Genomic DNA, 26,110 nt, shown 5'->3' on the forward strand with positions numbered 1-26,110 from the left:
TGCTAGCATTTTCTATGTGGTCAAGAACTGTATAGGATTGTATGCAAATTCTTGTTTCCAAACCCAGAATACATTTTCTTTGGACCATTTGTTGAGATGATCAAGGAAATAATTGTTAATATAAAGCAATATTCTGGTATTAGTGATACCAGTATTGGGAATTTAATAAGAATGTGCCTGAACTGTATAAAGACTTAAATACTGTCCTATGCTAGAACGTTGGGGTGTTGTGATCAATTTGAGTCTGTGATTACTTCGAAGAATAAATAAAATGAATGGCTAGGTTATATATACTTAATGTAATCATTTCATCTCAGTTCATATTTTCCACCTGAAGGGAAAAACAAATTTTTGTGTGAATTTCACATAAGTGATTTTTTGCAACTAAGTACTATTGCAGTGTTTAACGTTTCAATATTGGGTCGGCTTCTATGTCATTGGTTTCATTGAAAAAAATTATATCTCTAACCTCAATAGATCAGATAACAAACTGAAGGACAACTAAATTAAAATACACTTGCCAAAGATTTTAAAATATTTCAAGTAAAACTTAAAAATCAAATTTAGATTTTACGTGTGGACATTGTTTTTCATAATCTTTACCATAGAGCTTTTATATGTACTGTTGTACATACATACATGCATATATTTATGTATATATTAATAGTCTGCAAATGTCCTATTTATGATATGGAACTAGAGAACATGAAGAAGAAAAGACTTGGACCATCAAATAATTTAAAGTAATGTCTTTTATCTCTCAGAAAAGATAAAAATTTTCTTTGACAATTACAACCCTCTATCAATATGTAATGTGTTATTGCTACAGTTCTCACTCATATTTCAGAATGATTTATACCATATTATAATTTAGAGTGTGTCTTTAAGGTATTTATATACTTTAAAATGACACTGAACGTGCATGTATGACTTCTAGGTAGATTTCTGAGTCTGGTTGACCATTGCAACAACTCATTAAGCATCTAAATGTACTGAAGAGCTGCATATGATTTTGAATTTAACACGTAGGGAGGTAAAAGGCAGTAACCTATAATAATATATCAGACTTCATTTCTAAGAGTAAAATTGTATACACACACACACACACACACACACACAAATGGTCTTTTTTACTGCAGTGCTGTTCAATTTGTGAAAGAAGAGCTTTGTGGTATAAGAACCATTTAGAAATGAATATTGGATGCTATGACTAAGTCCTTCCAAATAAACTACTTTGAAGGGGAGTTCAAAATGGTTCTAAATCATATTGATAGCATGCCACTGTACCATGTTATATTGAAGCTTTAGGATAATATGCAGTCATAAAATAATACCCTTAACCACTGATAGTAGTTTTTGCCAAAAAAATTCCCAAAGATATTAAAATCATGAAAGAAAGGGTTAATTCGACTTTTTGCTTAAAGTGCAAATTCTTCCCAGTACAACCATGACTATTTTCCTGATGCTCTATCATAAGTAAATTGTTTACAGTAAATGTCTCTAGGATAAGAGAAGGTATAGCCTAGTTTTATTAAATTATCTTCCTTGAGGATTTTAGTCAAAGGATGTATATATATATATATATATATATATATATAATGAATTATGAAATATCCTTAGTTTTTTTATCAAGGGACACTAAATTTGTCATTTCCCATGTATTTTCATACTAATAGTAGTTTTTTTTTTTTTTGGTTCTTTTTTTCGGAGCTGGGGACCGAACCCAGGGCCTTGTGCTTCCTAGGCAAGCGCTCTACCACTGAGCTAAATCCCCAACCCCAATAGTAGTTTTTTTTTAGCACAACTTGTTATAATTAGAAAATTTTCAACAATTTCAACTTAATTTTATTATTTGTTCTATGCTGTTATACATCTTCTTAAAGTTCCTTAATGATTTTCAAATGCTTTCAGTCATTTTATTTTATACTCTTTCAATTCTTGTCTAGAAAATTTTTAAAATTAATATGTAGCTTATTTTTCTAATATCAGTGTCAAGTTGATATTTTAATATGATTCTCAAAGTAAATGTTTTCTTTCTAAGTCTGTTTAGCTTGACAATAATAGCACAAACAATACAGAAAAGTATCACATATGTATTGAATATCTACAATGACCTTTAATTTGTATAGAGCATACTGATAAGCCAGAGGACATCCACACGATAAACTCATTGAAATATTTCCTCTGGTTTATCTCTTAATAAAATAAAATTCAGCCAGTTGAATTCAGCAACATAATCGAGTCATTCCTCCTTTGCTCTGTAAGAACAAGTAGTATCGATTTTATAGCAGTTCATTTAATCGTCCAGGGTAACATAACCAAGTCTGGTATCTAGTTGAACATTTTAACCCTTTTTCTTATATTAATTTTCTAACATGATAACTCACATTAACTCTTATTAACAGCAACTCCTTGTTGAATATAGAAATGAAATATAATATTTTTCTTTTTAAAACTTTTCCAATATAGTGACTCACATTAAATAATAACATTAATAGCAACTCTTTGTTGAAAATAGAAATGTAGACGTAATAGATATTTGAAAGAAGTTGGCATAGCTAACCCTGAAATCTAGAAAAGGAATTCACAATTTTGGCAGGTTGCTCATGCAAGTTAAAAATTCCACAAGTCTTATCCTCATACTTAAGACATATTTGAATATTCTTGTAAAAAGTTGACTGCAATTCTTTTTTTCTTGTTTTTGGGTGTTATGGGAAGAAAATAGATACTAAACAAACAAACAAACAAAACTGTAGATTACCAAAGTAAAAGTATAATAGTAACCTTACAAGAGAAGAAAGACAATAAAATTTAATTTAGATTACTTTTTATTAAAACCTTGTGTTATTAGAAAGTGTTCTGAAGTTCTCTTGTACTGTTAGGATATTTTAAAGTTAAAGTACATTGGAAAGCATACTGATAATTTGTTTTTCTTTCATAGTAAATTGATTTTTAGAGTATTGGAAATTAATATACTGTATATTAAGTTTTTCTTTTCCTGCATGTCTATTACGGTTGTTTGTACCTTGAGCCAAAATACACCAACAAAGAGTAAAAGAACTGTAAGCTGTCATATTGCAATACATAGAGGTGTGAGTGTGTGTGCATGTGTTCTGTATCACTGAATCTTTCATTCAAATATCATAAAGGCATGAAATGCACTTAAAATTCATTTTTTATTATCTTGGGCTTCATGGCATTCATCAGTACAAATGACTCTTCTAATCATCTGTGTAATCTCAGAGTTTCTCATTGCCAAGAATGTGGTTTCTATGGGGCAGGCATAGATTAGTTCGATTCTATTCTTAAAAAATATATATATTGTTAGACAGGGAACTCTTTATTGCATACTGTCATAATTTCTAAAATTCTTTAATTAGTGCGTAAAGTTTATGACACTGTTAAATTATCACATGTGATAGAAAATTAAGATTTCATACATCACCATTCCTTTTCCTATCTCTTTTTTTGTTTAATTTTGATTTCGCATACATTAAACTTTACTGTCCTTTTGGAAGGAAGTGTGATTTGAAGCTATTAGGATAAGCTGTGTAATGAGGAAGGTCAAAGTCATTAACTGAGTCCCGAATTGTGTAGCTTATCCCAGTGACCTACATTGTAATTTTCATTGTATTTATGCCTGGCTTTCAAAAATGTTTTGTTATCTGTATGGAAGTAATGCTACAATACAAATAGTTGTAATATGCATTTATTTGCGTGTCCAGCATTTGCATGTTGAAGTGCTAGAATTGTGAGTTTATCTAGATTTGCCTAATGTGTTTCATACAGGCTCAAATAGTACCATTTTGTCATGTGAAGATGCAGTTCATTTTGTGATCACTTTCTGTTTGACATTGCATTGAGGATTATATTTTAATGTTAATTGTTTGTACACTTAATCATATATGTAAGATACATATAAAATTTGTGAATTTTAGTTCCAATTTAGGATAACTTTTCAGTCCACAAGATTATTCTCACATCCTTTGATTCGTAGAATTGGGAATGCTCTTAAGACATCATGATAGATGATTAATTCCATTTATTCAGTATCTTTAGAAAGCAACCTCTATTTAATGCTTAAAAACAAGAGATCTACAGGCATGGAACAAGAGATGAGATTTGAATAATAGATAAATCCATGCGCCTGTGAAAGATGAAATGATTGTGTCATGATTGTGTCACCTTATTCACTATACTTTTAAAGATGTAATAGAAAATGACTTGGAAGAGACAGCTTTGTTTTCATGTTGACAGAAACTATATTTTCCTGCAAAATACTCTCCTGTGTTGATCTCTATTTTTATGTTACTTCTCTGAGCCTCTGTCACATTCTAACATAAAACTATTGTTTGTCAAATGTCAGTGAGGATGTAAGCGAAGTCATTTATTAATTATTTTTATTAGCTTTCAAGAGTGGGATTCCAGAAAATTTAATTTAAATAGTTTCTCATTTTTAAGTGACATAACTCTTCTCATTGCAAATCATTGAGTAGTACTTTTATTTTGTAAATAGCTTTTGGTTGGTTAAACCATAGAAAAGGTGAGTTATGAAATGCATGGAAAACATTATTATTATATATTATTTGTTTGGGGAGGGACCCAAACGAATATCCATATGGTAAATAACACTTTCTTGATTTCAGCCAATTTCAAAAATTTGAACAAACATAATTTTTAAATGATAACTATGTGTCATTGTTGTTGTTTTGTGTTGTTTGTGTGCGTATGTATTTTCTTTTTCATTTTAACCAGCCTCTTATACCTAGAAGTCCCACAAGCAGCGTTGCCACGCCCTCCAGCACCATCAGTACACCCACCAAAAGAGACAGTTCTGCTCTCCAGGATCTCTACATCCCCCCTCCTCCTGCAGAACCATACATTCCCAGGTATAAACCATCCAGGTTGTTATTCTGGGCAGCTTCTAACTAAAACTAGTTGCTTCTACACTATGAACTCAGTTCTTAAAGAACAATTTGAATATTTTTCTCGAGAATTCTGAACACATTCTAAAAAGTACTTCCTATGATAGCAAATGTATTCTTAATAACAAGTTATCTCACATGATAGGAAAGTAATATTAAATAGCCAAGATTATTTTACAAGGTAATGAGGGAGGATTTTTGACTGTGAAGCCACAAGAAATGTCAGTTCTATATAAAACATTTCATATGTTTTTAAAGGGATAGTTTAGAGATGGTTCCTATACTTTTTTTTTCTTTTCTTTTTTTTCGGAGCTGAGGACCGAACCCAGGGCCTTGGGCTTGCTAGGCAAGCGCTCTACCACTGAGCCAAATCCCCAACCCCGATTCCTATACTTTCTTAAATAAAACTGAGAAGTATTTACCATCTCACATTTTAGATGCTCATTTAAAAATATTGTAAGTAAATCTTTTATAGGATAGGAATTTTTGCAGTATATAGACATACATTGTATTCTTAATTACAGTTGTACATGATAAAAAGCTTTCTTACCTTTAAAAAGAGAAAAGGCAAGAGTAGTTGAATTAAAATTTTTCATACCATTACATTTTTGAAAACATTTAAGGGAATTTTTGCTTTAAAATGGTCATAATTTTATTGTCTTTTGATTGTATATACAGTCTTATAATGCAAGTTATACTTTGTACTTAGCCAACTTTCTTTTTTGTGATGTGAATAAATATTTTATAGGTCCTTAAGAAATATTAAGCTTTAATAACTAATTTGTCTTATTAAACCTACTATGTAGCTAGGATAACTGTAAAGAATATCCACTAGGGCAATGATCTTTTAATCTGACTCCTTAAATCTGGAGTATAAGTATAGATTTTCTGCTTGCATATGCACATATAAATTTAAGAAAAGTGAACATGTTTATACTACATTAAGTTCTTCAGAAAACTCATACTATGAATGCATACATATACATTATATATTTAATTATATACTTAATTGCATATGTTATTACTTTATTTCACTGAAAATTTTTGTTTTCCTTGATACATTACTCAATTTTCCATTATTCAGTATATTCTATATAGTCATGTTTAATAAAGTTGACCTATTGATAAAAGGCTGCTCCTCTATAATACTGTATTTTGAAAATTGGCAGCCCTTGCAAATTTTTCCCACAGAGGATGTCTATATAAATATAACATGATAAACTAATAGGTCTAAATTACCTTCTGGTATGAGCTGCATTGGTATTCATGTCAGAAGCCTCATGGAGAAATCTGCAAATGTACAGATGAACAGAACCTTCTCCAGTGTTGTGAGTTCACTGGGGCTGTTTCTACACTAAATGCAATGTCAAGTTCTTTTCAATTAAGAACTAACAGTAAGAAAACCTAACAGGCAATTAGTTCAAGAAGAGCTTTCAGCTAACTGAAAATGAAATTTGCACTGAGATTTATATTTGTGTTCTTCGTGTTTCAGAACCAGTTATGTATTTATAGTTCAGTAAAAAGCAATATATTGAAGAGATGAAAAAGTAAATGATTATAAAAATGGTAGCTATCTGGTGAGGAAATACACTAATAAGACAGCTCTCTGATTGAGTCAGCTTTGAGAATATTATTTATTGCTTTCTACATCATTAAAATATCTGGATTATAGTTCTCTACTTTGGATATGTACATTTTCATATAGATAAATACAGATTTTTGGTAGGCCGAGATTCCTAATTATTAAATTGACCGATCTTTATAAATTTATCACCATTTGGTAAGGTCCTATGGGAGATAATTAAAATATGACTCAGTTTACATTGTAAGTTAAGATTTTAGTCGTATTTTGATATAAAATTAATATGTTCATATTTGATAGTGCTGACTTGTGATACTTTTTAGGATAACTAGGAACACCCATTACCAGTGAAGCAGAATGATACATGAGAGGAAAAATATATTACATTGGCATGTATAGTCAAATTGTAGAAGACAATTTTTAAGATAAATTTTCACAGATAGCCAAGGAAAGATTTAATAAGATAAACAAGGTGTTTTTTAATTAGTCCTAGAAGGAAGCCTTCATTATGAACTCAGTCGCCCATTACTGTCTAAAAACAATGGCCTTGTACCTCAGACCTCGTTAAAAGTTTCACAGGGTTATAGAGGTGGAAAAACAAAAGAAAAGGTATGGCAATGGGAGGGGGCTGTAGGGGAAACTCAGTAGTAGAAGCAGGAGAACAAAGCATAGATAGATAAAACTGCACTGAACAAACAGGAAATGTTTAATACAATTGAGAATGAATTAATAAAAACTAAAAAATTAAAGGAAATGTTTTTAAATAGCAAAAATAGGATTCAAGGATCTCATAAAGTATTGAGAATTTTTTCTCCTTAAATTATTACAGATGAAAAAATTAATTCTCAAACCCCATACCTAAATTCCATATTTTACCTTGTTTTCCACCCTTTCTCCATGAGAAACATTGCTAATGTGTAATGTTTTTCTATAGGCTTTCTGATGATTTCTCTATATGTACCTTTTTATTCTCTGAGAAGACACTTAGAGTTTGAATATTTATACTGATCATCAACATTAAAATTGGTCTACATTAATAAGCTGCTGTTTGAGCTTCTTATAGTACTGATTTATGTGGTGCCAGTATCTTTCATACGATCATAGTTTCCCTTATATCAGAGATAGAATCGTAAAGAACTTTGTTTTTCAGCAATACAAATTTTATCAGAACCAATAAGATAAACAGACAGAAGAAAACCATATGGTTAAATTGTTAGCATTATGCCTAGTATCTATCCTTTTCCTAAAACCAATCTATATGCTGAAACAGTTTTTCTTCTTATGACATGGCACGGTGAAAATTAGACTAGAGCAGAAATCAGAAGATCCACGATGTGTTTCTAGCTGTCAGTTATCTCTATGACACTGAGGCCAGTTATTTAAACATTTGGCCTTACTCTTTTGTGGGAAAAAAATAATATTTTTAGCCTAGTCTATCATTTTCAAAGAAATCTTATAAAGATCTGAAGATACATTATATAGTGTTAGTATTTTTAAGGTGCCTGTAATTTTGTATGACCCTAATAATATGCTCATCTCTACCTTTATGTTGCTTTAGGGACGAAAAAGGAAACCTTCCTTGTGAAGATCTCAGAGGACATATGGTGGGCAAGCCAGTTCATAAGGGATCTGAATCCCCCAATTCATTTCTGGACCAGGAATATCGAAAGAGGTTTAACATTGTTGAAGAAGACACTGTCTTATATTGCTATGAATATGAAAAAGGACGATCAAGTAGTCAAGGAAGACGAGAAAGCACACCAACCTATGGTAAGAGTCCTTCCCGTATGTTCTATAAGAGCTGTATCTGCCATGAGTCTCATTTACCTTTCCTAGACTTTCAGTCGATTGTTCTTGAGTATTTAAAATTATCAGTTACACCATGTACTTCTAAGTAGACTAGGAAAATTTTAACACATGATACTAGAAATTATTCTAGAATTTTCCAAAGAATAGTGAACATTTTAAATAAATGGCATGTGAAATCTTAGACTCACATGTATATCTTCTATGATAGAGGACAATAATAAAGTAATTCAAGAGTTTTATATAAGTATAAATACTCATATTTAACATGACTTCTTTGAAATGAAATCATTTTCTTAATCCTCAAGGATTTGTAAAGAATCTTTTAGGTAGGATTTTCTGGGGAAAGTATAATATAAGGCTTTATACTTTTAAGAACCTGTGTGATTGATCTTATGTTCGAGTAGAGGAAATTTTTACCTAGAAAGAACTAAGTTTATATAGGTCATAGATGGATGTAGAGCTGCTATGTTAGGATTTTTTTAATGGTTGACTCATGATTTTCGATGTATAACCAAGAAGTTAATACAATTACAAATAGTTGAAATTGATATGCTGTATCTCTAATATTTGTATGTGAAGGTCCCTAAAATGTCAAGTGAAGAGATTTAATTGGAAGACTATGCTTTTCCCTGTCCACTTTCAAAGTAAACCTTTAGCGTGAAAAGCAAATCCTTTGAGAAAAGACAAGATTTTTCCATGATAATTTCAGCCCGGCTTCATCCTCTGTTCCCGAAACAGCAGTCATTTCTTCTTACACTTGCTTAATTTTCTTACTAATATTTGACAAAATTATATATGTTAAGTTTTGTCAAAAATTAACCTAAAGGATAGAAACCACTTCCTGCTCTTGCTCTTGACTTCCTGCTCCAGCTCTGCTCCCTCCCTCTTCCTTCCCCCAACCCTCTCTCCATTTGCTCATGGCTGGCCACTCCTCCCACTGCTCTGACCCCCCTCCTCTTCCTCCTCTTCCTTCTCCTCCTCTTCTTCCTCTTCCTCATCTTCCTCATCCTCATCCTCATACTCATCATCATCATCTCTCTCCTTTCTCTGCCCTTCTCTACTACCCTCTCAACTCCCCTCCACATGCCCTGAATAAACTCTATTCTATACTTTAAAAAAAACCCAGAATAGAAGCCAAATGGGAAAGGTAGCTCCACAGATTAAAAATGTACGCTGTACAATCCTGGAGCCCTGGAATCCATTGAAATAAGAAAAACAAATCCCAGAAACTAGCCTCTGGCATCCACACATACAACATGTACATATACACACACACATGCATAAATACTGACCATAATACGAAATTTTAAAAGAACTTGAGCACTTATATTCACTTGTGTTCATCATTTCACAAGTGACCAGAAGTTGTTAGGCTATACAGTACATCTACTCTTATTTTCTCACATTCTAGAATTTTCTACACATATCAAATTAGATAAATTCTTTATTTAAGGGGAAATTATCATCAGCAAATATAGTCAAATATGAGTTCTTACTTCAATAACTACAAAGTGTTACTGCTTTCAGACTGCAGTTTAAAGAACCTGGTTCTGTCATGTTCCACAAAGCACATTTTCCCCAGTAAAATAAAATACTTAACTTTAGAAACTTTATATAGTCTATAAATTCCTGATATTTATATATATTAGCTGAGAAAAAATAATGGTAGATATAATGGCAAGAGAGAACAAAATCAAACTACTGAACTTCAAAACTATAATCATACTGTATAGTAATACAATTTAATATATATTTTTAGTGTGGGTAACTATAGATAGTCCCATGGGGATTTTTCAGGTACAACATGAAGACTGCTCCAAGTAAAGAACAGCTTACTATATTTCCTCTCTCAAAGCCAGATTGTCAGTGATGAAATGTACTCATCAGTTAGAGGAAATTTATTTCCATAATTTTTCTCAAAATTAATTCATTTGTTAACTTACTCAGCTAGTATTTGGTGTATACACATATAAAGTCACCCAGGCACTGAGGACACACGGGTGAATAAAACTTAAATGTTCCATGTAAGGTAGGCATAACCCAAAGGTAAAAATCACTATAAAATATCAAAGATGTAGTAACTTCAGGTAAGTAGAAGAATGTATATAACATGTTAGCTGTGGAATTGAAGCCTGGGAAGTCCAGCAAATAAACATGACATTGATGTTTGATTTTAAATGTTAAGCAGTTATCCAGGATTTCTAAGTGCCCATCAGACCCAAACACCTGGTACTTCTCAAAACATAGGTCTGAGAACCTGAGGTTGTCTATAAATCTTTAAGCTAAAATCTCAAAGTTTCCAAAATAGAGCGCTTCATACTTTGCTAAGTAACAAAGGAAATTTATTTGATTCTTCAATCAGTCCCGTCACTGAACAGACAAAGTATTACAAACACTATGGAGTTCTGGAAATTCTTCGTTCTTCTGAAATGTATTACAAAACAAGCTGAAGTACCAAAAGGTCACATGTCTTATCTTTCAACGAATAATGATAATTAAACTCACTGGCCTTTGTGTGGTACCTCAGACGTACTGTATAAGTTGTTTATACTGAAAACATTCACTTTCATTCTTAGTCACAGATACTCTCATTTTCGAGTATGTAAATTAAGCCACCAATTAAGGTTATTAGGCTGTAGGCTGAGTGAGATGGCACCCATTTCTAATCTCAACAGCCTAGAAGTTGAGGCATGAGGACTGTTAGTTCACATTCAGCTTGAACTAAAGAGGAAGATGTGGGTAAGCCTAATGTCCTAGAAAAACATTCTCTCAAATAAAACAAAATATCAGAAAACTTCGGATGAATTTGGATAATCTTTAGAGACATAACACACTTCATAGAACACCGATGTACTTTGGTTGAATATGTCTCAATACATTTGTATTTTAAAGTACCATACATGTATATATGAAAATAAGGAGTTTATTTTATACTATCATATTAGTTACTTTTCTCTTTGCTGCAACAAAATATCTGGCAAAAGCAACCTGAGGAAGAAAGGAATTGTTTTGGCTCACATTTTTGAGAGTGCTGTCTCTCAGGAAGGGAAATCCATGACTATAGGAGGTTGAAGCACCCAGTCAGGATGCAGAGATTAACTCTGGGTCTCAGCTCCCTTTCTCCTTTTCCTTCAGTCTGGTATCCTAGCCCATGAAATGGTGCCGCCACATTTATGGTGGATCTTCTCACCTAGTTAGTCTAATCAACATAATTTCTTACTAACGGGCCCAGAAGTTTGTCTCTTAGATCTTGTTAAATTTACATTAACCATCACAGACAATGGTAATCAAGCATAGATTTAGGGATAAACTTTTTGAAATTTTTCTAGTTCTATGATATAAAGCACAATTACTTAGCTAAGGTGCTTACATTATATGCTCACTAGTTTTAAATGAATGAGTTAAAAATATAGGTATTTGCATAAGCAATTATACATATAGGTAAGAATGAACAGGGGCAGCTCATCTAAAAAATAATAATGCCCATGATCTTTGATTTATGCTAAGTACAATTTTGAGTATTTATAAGGCATTCGCCCATTTAAACCTCCCAACAACAGTATGTGATTTATCCAAATTAAAGTATCTGTTTATACCTGAAAACTCTGAAATACAGAGGGATTAAAATTGCCCAGCTACTAAGAAATAGAGCTGAAATTAAGTATACATGGATGTTAGTTGATTCTAAAAGTGATGTTATTAAATGGTAATATTAATAATAATAAAAGTAATATTAAAAAGGAAATTTCAGATAGCTAAAGCTATCCTCAACAATAAAAGGACTTCAGGGGGAATCACTATCCCTGAACTCAAGCAGTATTACAGAGCAACAGTGATAAAAACTGCATGGTATTGGTACAGAGACAGACAGATAGACCAATGGAATAGAATTGAAGACCCAGAAATGAACCCACACACCTATGGTCACTTGATTTTTGACAACGGAGCCAAAACCATCCAATGGAAAAAAGATAGCATTTTCAGCAAATGGTGCTGGTTCAACTGGAGGGCAACATGTAGAAGAATGCAGATCGATCCATGCTTATCACCCTGTACAAAGCTTAAGTCCAAGTGGATCAAGGACCTCCACATCAAAGCAGACACACTCAAACTAATAGAAGAAAAACTAGGGAAGCATCTGGAACACATGGGCACTGGAAAAAATTTCCTGAACAAAACACCAATGGCTTATGCTCTAAGATCAAGAATCGACAAATGGGATCTCATAAAACTGCAAAGCTTCTATAAGGCAAAGGACACTGTGGTTAGGACAAAACGGCAACCAACAGATTGGGAAAAGATCTTTACCAATCCTACAACAGATAGAGGCCTTATATCCAAAATATACAAAGAACTCAAGAAGTTAGACCGCAGGGAAACAAATAACCCTATTAAAAAATGGGGTTCAGAGCTAAACAAAGAATTCACAGCTGAGGAATGCCGAATGGCTGAGAAACACCTAAAGAAATGTTCAACATCTTTAGTCATAAGGGAAATGCAAATCAAAACAACCCTGAGATTTCACCTCACACCAGGGAGAATGGCTAAGATCAAAAACTCAGGTGACAGCAGATGCTGGCGAGGATGTGGAGAAAGAGGAACACTCCTCCATTGTTGGTGGGATTGCAGACTGGTAAAACCATTCTGGAAATCAGTCTGGAGGTTCCTCAGAAAATTGGACATTGAACTGCCTGAGGATCCAGCTATACCTCTCTTGGGCATATACCCAAAAGATGCCTCAACATATAAAAGAGACACGTGCTCCACTATGTTCATCGCAGCCTTATTTATAATAGCCAGAAACTGGAAAGAACCCAGATGCCCTTCAACAGAGGAATGGATACAGAAAATGTGGTACATCTACACAATGGAATATTACTCAGCTATCAAAAACAACGAGTTTATGAAATTCGTAGGCAAATGGTTGGAACTGGAAAATATCATCCTGAGTGAGCTAACCCAATCACAGAAAGACATACATGGTATGCACTCATTGATAAGTGGCTATTAGCCCAAATGCTTGAATTACCCTAGATCCCTAGAACAAACGAAACTCAAGACGGATGATCAAAATGTGAATGCTTCACTCCTTCTTTAAATGAGGAAAAAGAATACCCTTGGCAGGGAAGGGAGAGGCAAAGATTAAAACAGAGACTGAAGGAACACCCATTCAGAGCCTGCCCCACATGTGGCCCATACATATACAGCCACCCAATTAGACAAGATGGATGAAGCAAAGAAGTGCAGACCGACAGGAGCCGGATGTAGATCTCTCCTGAGAGACACAGCCAGAATACAGCAAATACAGAGGCGAATGCCAGCAGCAAACCACTGAACTGAGAATAGGTCCCCTATTGAAGGAATCAGAGAAAGAACTGGAAGAGCTTGAAGGGGCTCGAGACCCCATATGTACAACAATGTCAAGCAACCAGAGCTTCCAGGGACTAAGCCACTACCTAAAGACTATACATGGACTGACCCTGCACTCTGACCCCATAGGTAGCAATGAATATCCTAGTAAGAGCACCAGTGGAAGGGGAAGCCCTGGGTCCTGCTAAGACTGAACCCCCAGTGAACTAGTCTATGGGGGGAGGGCGGCAATGGGGGGAGGGTTGGGAGGGGAACACCCATAAGGAAGGGGAGGGGGGAGGGGGATGTTTGCCCGGAAACCGGGAAAGGGAATAACACTCGAAATGTATATAAGAAATACTCAAGTTAATAAAAAAAATACAAATTAAAATTTTTTGAAAAAAAAAATAAATAAATAAACAAAAAAAAGGAAATTTCAGGATGTTGCATTAGTTCTTTCAAATATGTAAATTTTATCTCAAGCGAGCATATATAGACCTAATTTTATGTCTTTGTTTATATGTTTTATAACTATTCACACAACAATCAACATTCATTTGCATAGATATGACTGACGGATTTTTTAAAAGCTTGCTATAATGTAGGTAAGGAACAACTGTGTGTTTTATAATTTTAAACCATGATAAAATTTGTTTCATTATTCTACAAATGAAAACAAAACTAATTTGAGATAATTTGCAGAAATAAATACTATTTAGAAACCACCTAGAATGGGGTTTATTCTCTGTGGCATAAGCCATACCCGTGGATCTTGTCTGTCAGCTAACTACTCCAGAATCACCCTGAAGTTAGGACTTTATTCCTTAATTTTCTCATTTATTAAATGAAGATGATTTCTGCCTCGTAGACTTTTGGTGAGAGTTTAGTGACAATGCACTGTAACTGCCCTCCATAACCAGTATATTAGATAGTAATTTTCATTGTTGTCATTACAAAAATGAAAATAAAGTTAGATCACTTTTAAAAGATTTGGTCTCAGGCTGCAGAGGTGGCTCAGCAGTTAAGAGCACTGGCTGCTCTTCCTGAGTTCAATTCCCAGTGACCACATGGTGGCTACAACCATCTATAATGGGACCCAATGCCCTCCCTCTCCTGATGGGGCTGAAGACAGTGACAGTTTACTCATAGCAATAAAATAAATAAGTCTTAAAAAATTGGTTTCATCTTCTCAGACTTCAATTTAGATAGTGATTCTTTCCACCAGTGTCCTTTATAGAGGATTCCTTGCCCCGTCCATTCCAGCACACCATTCCAGCACATTATTATGCATAGAAGTTTACCTCCTAATGTGTAGGCTGAATCCACTTGTGGCCACAAGTAGTCAAATTATGTAAGAAAAGTGGGAAAATAATTTCAGGTATCTTAAGGACTGTGCAAGTTGGGAAATGGGAACCCATTTCTTTTCTGTTTGGTTGAAAATCCAGTAGCTCAACAAAAGCATACAAATGAATACATGGTATTTGGAAAATTATTCTCTTAAGTATTACTTGAACATATTGTGCATTGACTAAATTTTGTGTCTAGAATAGTATACCTAGACATTTTGGACCTGACTGATAGAAGAAAATCAAATACTTTCTCCCCTTTATTCACGTAAATAGTAAATGGCTTTAATGACCTATTATGCCATGATGAAGGGCAAAGTTCTGTCACTATAAAATAAAAATGGTATTTGTATGTTTCCAAGTTTGTTATCATACTAATTACCTTTCATTTTGTCTTAAAAATTTATTCTCTTTTAGGAAGTGTAATTATAATTAATATTTTTCAAACATTTCACAAAGGTTTAAATCACAAAATATATTTACTCATCTTTCATTTCTGAAAAGATGCCTGTTCTCTTTATTGTCATTTTTTCTATAAATAGCTTTCTTTGCAGGTAAAATTCACACTTGATTCATTAGCTATACTAGAGAAAAAAGAAAATAGGGTACCACCCACAGGATATGTCTATATTCAAGTAAGAATTACTGTTCCCAAAGAAACAATGAGAGAATTTAATGAATCCGGAATATGAAATGTAAACTATGCTCACATGAATTATTATCCTTTTGTACTTTTGAAAACAACTTATAAATAACTCTATGTTGGTTAGCTTTATAAAATAGCTTTTAGCATCAAGCTAATGGGGATAAAGCACTGTGTAACTAAAGGAAAAGCAGTTCAGCAATATTTTGACATAAAAATAGAAAACTCTATTCCTAATACGAAAATTAGAATAATCATTTGGGGAATGCTCTCTTTCTCAATTATTACAATTTTGTGGGTAGAATAGAAAAGCATTATTTTTGTTTGGTTGGTTGGTTATAATATATTTATTTTTTATTGGATATATTTATTTACATTTCAAATGTTATTCCGTTTCCCAGTCCTGGCTATAAACCCCCTATCCCATCCCCCTCCCCTTCTTCTTTGAGAGTGTTCCCCCTCCACACCCACCCCCCTTCACATCCCCTCTGACATTCCCCTGCACTGGGAGATTCCAGCCTTGACAGGACCAAGGGATTCTCCCATTGGTACCCATCTTTTGCTGCTACATATGCAGCCGGAGTCATGGTTCTGTCCATGTCTACTCTAGGTAGTAGTTTAGTCCCTGGGAGCTCTGGTTGGTTGGCATTGTTGTTCTTATGGGGTTGCAAGCCCCTTCAGCTCCTTCAATCCTTTCTATAATTCTTCCAACAGGACCCCATTCTCAGTTCAACGGTTTGCTGGAAAAGCATTAGTTTTCAGGTCAAATGAACTTGAATTTGGCATCATATAGCTTGGCTTTTAATACTTGAACTTAAGTGAGACTACACTTATAGGTCAGGGTTTTATCTGGAAAAAGATAGAGTGACAATACTGTTACTACTGTATCCATAAAGACTAAACAAGGCTTTATATATGTCAGTCACTTAGCACAATGTTTACCTCATAGGACGTTCTTAAAAAATGGTACAGTAATGGCATACATAGTAAGTGGTTGCTACTCATAAACCAAATGTGACAAAGAATTTCAGCTACTTATAAATCATATTAGCATTTAATTCCCTTCCTTTCACAGGACCTAGTAAAGGATTAAGAGTAAAGTTAAATATTCATGTTTGGTCTCTACTAAGCCAATAACCAACTATTTAAGTATAGCAATTAAAATAAATATAAGCAAAATTAATATTTAGTTAATTTTGGTGCAATATTGTTATAGAAAAAGGAAGAACATGTAAACTGTTAATAATACTCTAAACTGTGTTTATCCAAGTCTTAAACTCCACTGTAGAAAGCATCAGGTTGCATTATGGGTCAATTTCAGAAATCCAAATATGACTTGGCACTCACACCTTCTTAAAGTTTTAGATGAGGTGCTACAAAAATAAAGGATAAAATAATGTGAAAAATAGAAGTGTTGTAAACTCCTTAAAAAATAAACCCGGGGTTGGGGATTTAGCTCAGTGGTACAGTGCTTGCCTAGCAAGCGCAAGGCCCAGCGTTCGGTCCCCAGCTCCGAAAAAAAAGAAAAAAAGATAAACCCTTTGAAGAGAGGTTTATGCTGAACTAATTCAAGGAAACAGTTAATATAGAAAACAGTAAAGGAAAGGAAACTTTTCATAAGGCTATGAAATATTAGTATATAGAGAAGACATAAAGATGGCTATGTCAGTTTGGTTATTTAGTTCACTTATCAGAAGAAGAACAAAACTTTCACATGACTTCTTCAATGGAATGGAGTGATGCGGATGAAATAGTGCTCTCTAGTACAGACAGAATGGAAAAGCCAAGAATAGGAAATTACTTCAGAATTCTCGTCTGGAAACAGTCCTGCCCATTTGAGGACATTTGGCAATTTCTTGAATTATGGCATACTATGGGATGCATGGTCTTAGTGGCACCCAATGGGCAGGGTAGAAGATGAGATTGCTACTCTGCATTTTGCAATACTCAAAGTGTCCAAATATAAAGAATGTCCAGAATGCTGTTGTTAAGAAACCCTGGCTATACTACCTAAATACTATACATGGACTGACCCTGGACTCTGACCTCATAGGTAGCAATGAATATCCTAGTAAGAGCACCAGTGGAAGGGGAAGCCCTGGGTCCTGCTAAGACTGAACCCCCAGTGAACTAGACTATGGGGGGAGGGCGGCAATGGGGGGAGGGTTGGGAGGGGAACACCCATAAGGAAGGGGAGGGGGGAGGGGGATGTTTGCCCGGAAAACGGGAAAGGGAATAACACTTGAAATGTATATAAGAAATACTCAAGTTAATAAAAAAATAAAAAATAAAAAAAAAAAAAAAAAACCCTGGCTATTCTAAGGACTAATTTACAGAAACAGATACTGGAAAACTCAGGTAGAGAACTCCTATAAGGCATTCATGGTTGTCTTGTTTTTTAACTAAAAGAATGTAGGAAATTATCCCTCTGGAAATATATATCTGTATTTCTTCATGATTAGTCTATTCCCTGAGCAAAAGTGTTATGAGATTGTGACTGTCTATAATTATCTAGTCTGCCCCACAACTAAACAACTAAACTAACTATGACATCCCTTGGAGCAAGATATGATACATTATTTCCCTGATTGAAATTAGAATGCATTTTCTCTTATTGAAAATGTAGCAAGTAGCATTTGCTAACAGCTATTAGTGTTAGCTTTCAATCATAATGTGGATTAAATAATCTGACATTGTCTTATTTTCTTCAGATCTCTGGTTTTGAAAGTCTATTAAGGAAAAGTTGTGTGATTTTTATAAGACTGGGATATTTACATATTTTATACTCCTCGTAGATAAATGTAAACAGCATTGAATGTTTGTTGCATTTGGACTATGTCCAGTGTTTCTGCAGGGTATTTGTACATCAAATCTTTGGTTTGGGGGTCACAAATATGTATTAATTACCAGCTTAATAAACACCTTATAGAACACACTTAGGAAATGCTGAAAGACTTGTAATTTGGCTCAAATATCCCAAATCTTTGGTATCAGTGATAGAAATTTCTTTGCATTTTAAGATCCAAACAGTCCTGGGGGCAAAAAGTTAAAAAAGAACTAAAAAAAAATCTAAACAGAAAAGTTGATATCTTCCCCCAGTTGACTTGTTAGATGTCATCGATTTTTATCTTACAGAAAAACTAGATGGACTCTATTCATAGGATAAATTGTATTTGTGAAAAATTCCAAATCAAAGTAATAAAAACTAAGTAGAAAGTTCAGTGGACTGCATTCTATAACCTCTACTTGCAGAGTTACTGATTCCATTGCAAAATGGTTTATTTTAGAAATCATAGAAGAAAATAGATCCTAGGAAAGAAAATATTAAGTGTTGTAGTACATATCTTTCAAGAAGAGCAGGTGGCTAGAAGTCATATTCTGATCATGTCAATGACTCTTACATACATTAGTGCAAATAATTAAAACAATGCTTGACAAATTAAAAGTGTCAATGTGATAACCTGTCATTGTTTTATAGGTAACAGGCACTGTAATGTCAATGTACTCCCAACTGTTCTAAGACAAAGGACTTCAAGCACAGTGCTTCATTCACAATTTATGCTTTAATTCTTCATCTAACCCTCACAATCTATCTTTCTTTCTTTTTTCTTTCTTTCTTTCTTCCTTCCGTCCTTCCTTCCTTTCTTTCTTTGTTTCTTTTGGTTTTGTACTATCTTCTTTGCAAAAGAGAATGTTTTCCTTCTCTGGGCCCATGTGACCTGTTACATACCAATATTGGCAGCAAAATTAGGTCCTCTAGGGGACAGGAAAGGTACCACCAAGCTCCCACCAGGACCTAGGCACCCCTCTCCCTCCCTCTCCACTCCCTGCTTTAGGCCTCCAGGGCCCAGAAGAACTACCAGCACCTCAGAATCGGTTTCCTGCTGAGTCCCAGTCTGATAAAATTAGCCTATTGTTCTCCACAATATTTCTAAGAGTTTATGAGGAAATATAACTGCCTTCTGGATAGTGATAGGGTTTTCAATATATTGTTCCACTAAGACTTTTTTAATTGATTTAATTTGCAATTAACTTAAAACATTTAAACAAATATTATGTGCAATTAAACAAATAATGTTGCATGCCAATGCCATCTTTCTCGTTAAGGTCTATATTAAGCTGAGTGTAGCAAGAGGCCAATGTATTTTCTCAAATTTTGTTTTATGCCTCCATAGCATTGAAAGGAGGGCCCAGAGTTATTCTATGTCCCCTAATCGTTCCTTATTCTTTCCACAATTCTCCTGTAATTGTCGCTGAACAGCAGCAAAATGTAAGATAAGAAATACTGACTTCACTCAAATTCATGTAACTATATGGCAAACTCATTAAGTAAACACACACACAAATATATATATATATATATATATATATATATATATATATACTTATACTCCTCCTCTTGGTAGAATTACCTTTATAAAAATAATTTGATTCAAAAAGTTAACTTTGTGATAGAGCATTAAAATGACCATGTGATGTTGACCCTGCGTTCTGCACTTACATCACTGCTCAATTCGAGTGTAGATCATTTTATAAAGCAAGAGTAAACACAAACAAATGTAACCTATTTTTAGAAAAGATATTTCAGTTGTTTTTGGTTTCTCAATAGGGAAACCATAATAAAGTATAAATCTAGTAACAAATCCAGCTTACATTAGCTTTTTGTTGTTTATATGTATTATTATAAACTATTCTTTAAAAACAATCAGCCCATTGAAATACTAACAAGCCAGATTTTCTAAACGTCTTTTCACTAAAAACAAAATCTTTAACTGCAATGCTAATGATTAAAGTGCTCACTCTTGGTTATTTTATTAGATCCAGATATACATTCATTCTCCTTCAAACATTTTACTGACTTTACATTTGATTCAGTTTTACTTCCTCTTTGAATGTGTGCCTCTCTACCTTAAATAACCCCAGGATGTTTTCCTAGAGATGCAGTCAACCATCTGAAAGTAATTTTTCTGTCTGGTATGCGAGGAGTTTGATGGGTTTATATAGCAAACTTATAGCTTAAGCATTCCTTACTATACTCATTTTCATCAAAATATTGGCTGAAATATTTAGAACAGATGCATACATGTGTAACTTTCAGCCTCTAGAGAAAACCTTCTGTGTGCGTTAAGTAGTACGTCTGACTTTTGAAGACTTTGCCTGCCATTTTCTTAACCTTTGCCAGCTATGAAAGGACTATTGCTACACAGGTGCTATTTATTATGCTGAAACTTAATGAGTTTGGCATGGAGGGCGGGAACAGGGAATGATAAAACTGGCAAGGAAACAGCTCACTAGTGTTTTAACAGATTGCTACCCATGGAAACTTGTTAAAAGATATATCAGGAAATAGGACTTGTAGTTCTGACTTGACTACCAAGCAGTTTTCCACAGCTAAATTTGGCTCCTTTTTTTTTTCATAATGAAGCCATTAGGAGCACTTTTTTTAGGAGCACTTTGTGCTCTTCCAGAGGACCTGAGTTCTGTTTCCAGCACCAATATAGAATGCTCACTGACACCTGTTTCTCAAATTCCTGGAGATTCAATACTGTCTTCCCACCTCCATGGGTACCCACACATATGCACATGGCAGACTACAAAGATACAAAAATAAAATTATTTAAATTGTTTCAAATGAAGTGGGTGGGTCAGTGTAATATACTAACTTGGATGGATGGAAAAGACAGGAAAGGGAATAAAACTATGAAAATATAAACTAAGGTGTCATTTGGAGCTTTGGTGGTGCAGTGCATGGAGAAAGCCCTAGTTGTTTTCCTTTGTTTAGTTTTGGTTTTTAACAAGCTGTTTTAAAAGTACAAAACTTTTGGTACATTTAAGGCACTATTCAGTGTATGGGGATAACACGGTTAAGGAAAATACACCACATCAGACAAGTAGATTTGTCATGATATTTATATTTAATTTCCCTAAAAGGAAGAAAAGTCATACAACTAAATCAAAATACATTGGAACATGTTGGTATTTCACAAAGAACTTAGAGAAGAAATGAACAAGAAATATGTCATGGAAGAAATAGGTGGTTTTCCATAGCGCTGAATGGTACATGTGAATTTAGTGAGATAAGAGAGTAAAGCCAGAGAGGGACAGAATCCCGGATGAGAGGGTGGAATGCATCTTATGAAAAGAATAAAATCCAGTGCCAATGCTACAGACACATCAGAAAAATCAAGAGCTCTGAATGGAGTTCAAATTAGTAATATGGAAGCCCCAGTGATCTTGGTAGTAGATGTTTTGGTGGAGTAGCAAGGAAAGGAACCATTCAAGAGAGGACATGGAGAATTGTAGGTTGATCATCTAAAATAGCTTTCTGATGGTAACATTTATAACGTGGAACAAGAGAGCAGGGTTATGGCTTGGTAGTTTATAGTGTGAAAAATGATTCTTTAAGGTATCCTCTTGTATGCTTTGAAGGTCAGAGGGAGTAAGATGAAACAAACAACCTGATAATTCCTGATTTCCTTAATATCTGGCATCTTTCCAATCTAGCACTTAACAAAAAAATTATGAATGCTACCTCTGAACTGCCAAGGATAGTCATAAAAAAGATATGTAAGATCGGATTCCTGGCAGAAGCTAGAGAACCGTTCATGTAGAATAACAGCAGCAATAGAGTGAAATAAAGTGTTGGATCTGCACCAATGGTATCAGGAAACACAACAGACTGAGCAAACAATTCTGTCAAATGGGATACGAGTATTTCTAATATCACCTACCAAAGGCATTCATAAGCAATTATGTGTGCTACTGTTAAAGAAGCACTTACCTCTTTAAATTTATATCAAAACAGTAAATAATTTAGATACATCATTTAAAAGTACTAAATAGATATCTGTAATTTAAATATTACAAAATTATGTCTCCTTTGTGGGATTTTGTAGTTAAATGCAATTCATAATTTTTAAAGGCTACTTGCCATTAATTTTGAAATAATATGCAATCCAACCCCAAAAGTAATTCTTAACATTTATTATAATTCAGTAAAAAAATGCAACCCAGCTACTATAATGATTCCAGTCAGAAAAGTCCAGATGTGCAACAAATATAAATACTCAAATAACAAAACAGTGGTTAGATTATAAGGCATTAGCACAGAAGTATTACAAGGCTCCTAGATAACATTTTAAAGTGAACCTTAGAGGTAACAGATGCCTTAACCTTTCAGAAACAAAATTTTACTCTAAGGAGAAATAGAGAACAAAAAATTTAAAAGAGCTATAGTTCTTATTTTTCTTGACTGCAGTTTTGGCTGTCAGTTTTTCTCTTGAAATATTACTAACTAAAACCTAAAAAAATTAATGCATCACTATCTAAAGTCAGTACATTTCTACAGTATTTTAATAGATTTGTAAACATTTATATAATGGTGGATCAAATGTGTTTAATTTTGAACCAACACTTCTATTGAATTCTTAAGCCGTGAGCTTAAAACATATGTAATAAATTACAGTATATATTTAAGTACACTAGAATGCTTACAATACGTTCATCAACACGATGATAGCAAACTATAAAGTTCTTTTACCACTTGAACTTTACTATCTCACAAAACCAAATACGCTTCACTATTTTAGCACAGTGCAACATTTAAAAATAACATTGAAGTGGGGCAGTGATGGCACATGCCTTTAATCCCAGCAGTTGGCGGTAAGCAGGTGGATCTCTGAGTTCAAGGCCAGCCTCTTCTACCAAGAGTTCCATAACAGCCCGGTTCCACTGTGAAACCCTAGCTCGGAAGGAAGGAAGGAAGGAAAGAAGGAAGGAAGGAAGGAAGGAAGGAAGGAAGGAAGGAAGGAAGGAAGGAAGGAAGGAAGGAAGGAAAGAGAGAGAAGGTGAAGGGAGAAAGAAAGAAAGAAAGAAAGAAAGAAAGAAAGAAAGAAAGAAAGAAAGAAAGAAAGGAGGAAAGGAAGAAAGGAAGAAAGGAAGAGAAAGAAGGAAAGAAAGAAAAAGAGAGAGAGAGAGAAGGGGAAGAAGAGGTGGTGGTGGTGGTGGTGGTAGTAGTCGTAGTCGTAGTCGTAGTCATGGTATTGACAAGCAGAATTATTACTTTTATCGAATCCAATGATCTACCGAATTTTTAACTTTGTAAAAAAAATTTCAATGCTAGATTTATGTTTTCTAATAGTACAATCCTGATTTCTTTTACTCTGATTAAACACTATGACCAAAAGGAACTTGGGTAGGAAATAAATCAGTTTTCTTGTCCCCATCACAGTCTATCTTTAACAGAAGTCAGAACTGGCTCTCAAGGCAGTATCCTCGAATGGGTCGAAGAACAGGACACTAAAGAAAGCTGCTCATTGACTTATACAGCATGCTTCCTTACACATCAGAGGACTACCTGCCCAGACATGGCAGTGGGCTAAACTTTTTCACATCAAAAAACAAAACAAAACAAAAGACAAACAAACAAACAAAAACAATAGGCCTGCCTACAGGCAAATCTTTTGAAACATTTTCTCAAATAAGATTTCTCTCTTTAGGATGGGAGAGAGCAAGGAAGTTTGAAGTGTGAATTCTTTTTTTTTTTAACTTCAGTATTTCTTATTTACATTTCGAGTGTTGTTCCCTTTCCCGGTTTCCAGGCCAACATCCCCCTAATTCCTCCCCCTCCCCATCCTCCCCCCATTACCGCCCTTCCCCCAACAATCACGTTCACTGGGGGTTCAGTCTTAGCAGGACCCAGGGCTTCCCCTTCCACTGGTGCTCTTACTAGAATATTCATTGCTACCTATGAGGTCAGAGTCCAGGGTCAGTCCATGTATAGTCTTTAGGTAGTGGCTTAGTCCCTGGAAGTTCTGGTTGGTTGGTATTGTTGTTCATATGGGGTCTCGAGCTCCTTCAAGCTCTTCCAGTCCTGTCTCTGATTCCTTCAACGGGGGTCCGGTTCTCAGTTCAGTGGTTTGCTGCTGGCATTCGCCTCTGTATTTGCTGTATTCTGGCTGTGTCTCTCAGGAGAGATCTACATCCGGTTCCTGTCGGCCTCCACTTCTTTGCTTCATCCATGTTATCTAGTTTGGTGGCTGTATAAGTATGGGCCACATGTGGGGCAGGCTCTGAATGGGTGTTCCTTCTGCCTCTGTTCTAAACTTTGCCTCCCTATTCCCTCCCAAGGGTATTCTTGTTCCCCTTTTAAAGAAGGAGTGAAGCACTTGTATTTTGGTTATCCTTCTTGAGTTTCATGTGTTCTGTGCATCTAGGGTAATTCAAGCATTTGGGCTAATAGCCACTTATCAATGAGTGCATACCATGTGTGCTTTTCTGTGATTGGGTTACCTTACTTAGGATGATATTTTCCAGTTCCATCCATTTGCCTATGAATTTCATAAAGTCATTATTTTTGATAGCTGAGTAATATTCCATTGTGTAGATGTACCACATTTTCTGTATCCATTCCTCTGTTGAAGGGCATCTGGGTTCTTTCCAGCTTCTGGCTATTATAAATAAGGCTGCTATGAACATAGTGGAGCACGTGTCTTTTTTATATGTTGGGGCATCTTTTGGGTATATGCCCAAGAGAGGTATAGCTGGGTCCTCAGATATTTCAATGTCCAATTTTCTGAGGAACCTCCAGAGAAGTGTGAATTCTTAAGGAAGAACTTTCCATATTTTGAACCAGTAACCTACCTTGAACTGAATTCTTGGGGGGGGGGGTATTTCCTGTGTTGATCTGCATATCAATCTGACCCTTCTCACCTCCTGTCAGTTTTGTGTGAGAGATCCACGCTTGCTCCAAGTTTCTGTGAATGGTTAGCTCTGTCCTCACCTTTATGTAATATTCATTTTTATTTTTTTTAAGAATAAGCATTCAAATTGACTGTCTAGAAATCTTAGGCATTCATCGTTCCAGCTGAAGTATTGTTTGTCAGCTGGAGTAAACACTAGTAAAACACTAGTTAAAATGTAGCTAAACTCCAATAGAGTTTTGATATTTTTTTAAGAAAAGAAAAATAAGATTTCTCTCTCATTTCGCCAGGCGTGATGGCACATGCCTTTAGTGTACTCCATAGGCAGAGGCAGACAGATGTTAATCTATGTGCGTTCTAGGCCAGCCTGGTCTATAAATATAGGATAGCCAGGGCTACACAGAGAATCCCTGTCTTGAAAAATAAAAACCAAACAAGCAAAAAGATTTTTTTCTTCTCAAATGTGTCTAGGTTTGTGTCAAGTTTACAAAACCCAGCCAACATATCTGATTTTCTCCAAAAGAAAAAATTAAAAATTTTTTTATGAGCATGTTTCTAAGTCACAGTAATTTTCATTCAACTCTGTGGTAACAATGGACAGTTAAATGATGACTCCAGAAAAATCAGCATAAAATGTCATATATAATGTTGTTCCTGTATCGGTGACTTAATTCTGTTCAAATCATAGATAATTCCAAAATGCAATGAATAGTCATGTATTTCCATGCAATCTGTGAAATATGTTTCTGTTTGTC

The 26,110-nt window shown here is 34.6% G+C and overlaps 1 protein-coding gene across 8 annotated transcripts in view; it reads left to right on the forward strand.

The window, feature by feature from the left end:
- The window catches only part of Cnksr2 (connector enhancer of kinase suppressor of Ras 2), a 269,745-nt gene that overhangs the window by 158,836 nt on the left and 84,799 nt on the right, over positions 1-26,110 (forward strand). For all 8 annotated transcript variants that reach the window (XM_087600614.1, XM_087600615.1, XM_087600616.1 and 5 more), the window contains 2 exon segments: positions 4,756-4,889; positions 8,066-8,277. In XM_087600614.1, the coding sequence (XP_087456740.1) occupies positions 4,756-4,889; positions 8,066-8,277 (346 nt within the window).

Source organism: Rattus norvegicus, chromosome X (assembly GCF_021556685.1).
Source record: "Rattus norvegicus strain SHRSP/BbbUtx chromosome X, alternate assembly SHRSP_T2T, whole genome shotgun sequence".
NCBI classification, from domain to species: domain Eukaryota; kingdom Metazoa; phylum Chordata; class Mammalia; order Rodentia; family Muridae; genus Rattus; species Rattus norvegicus.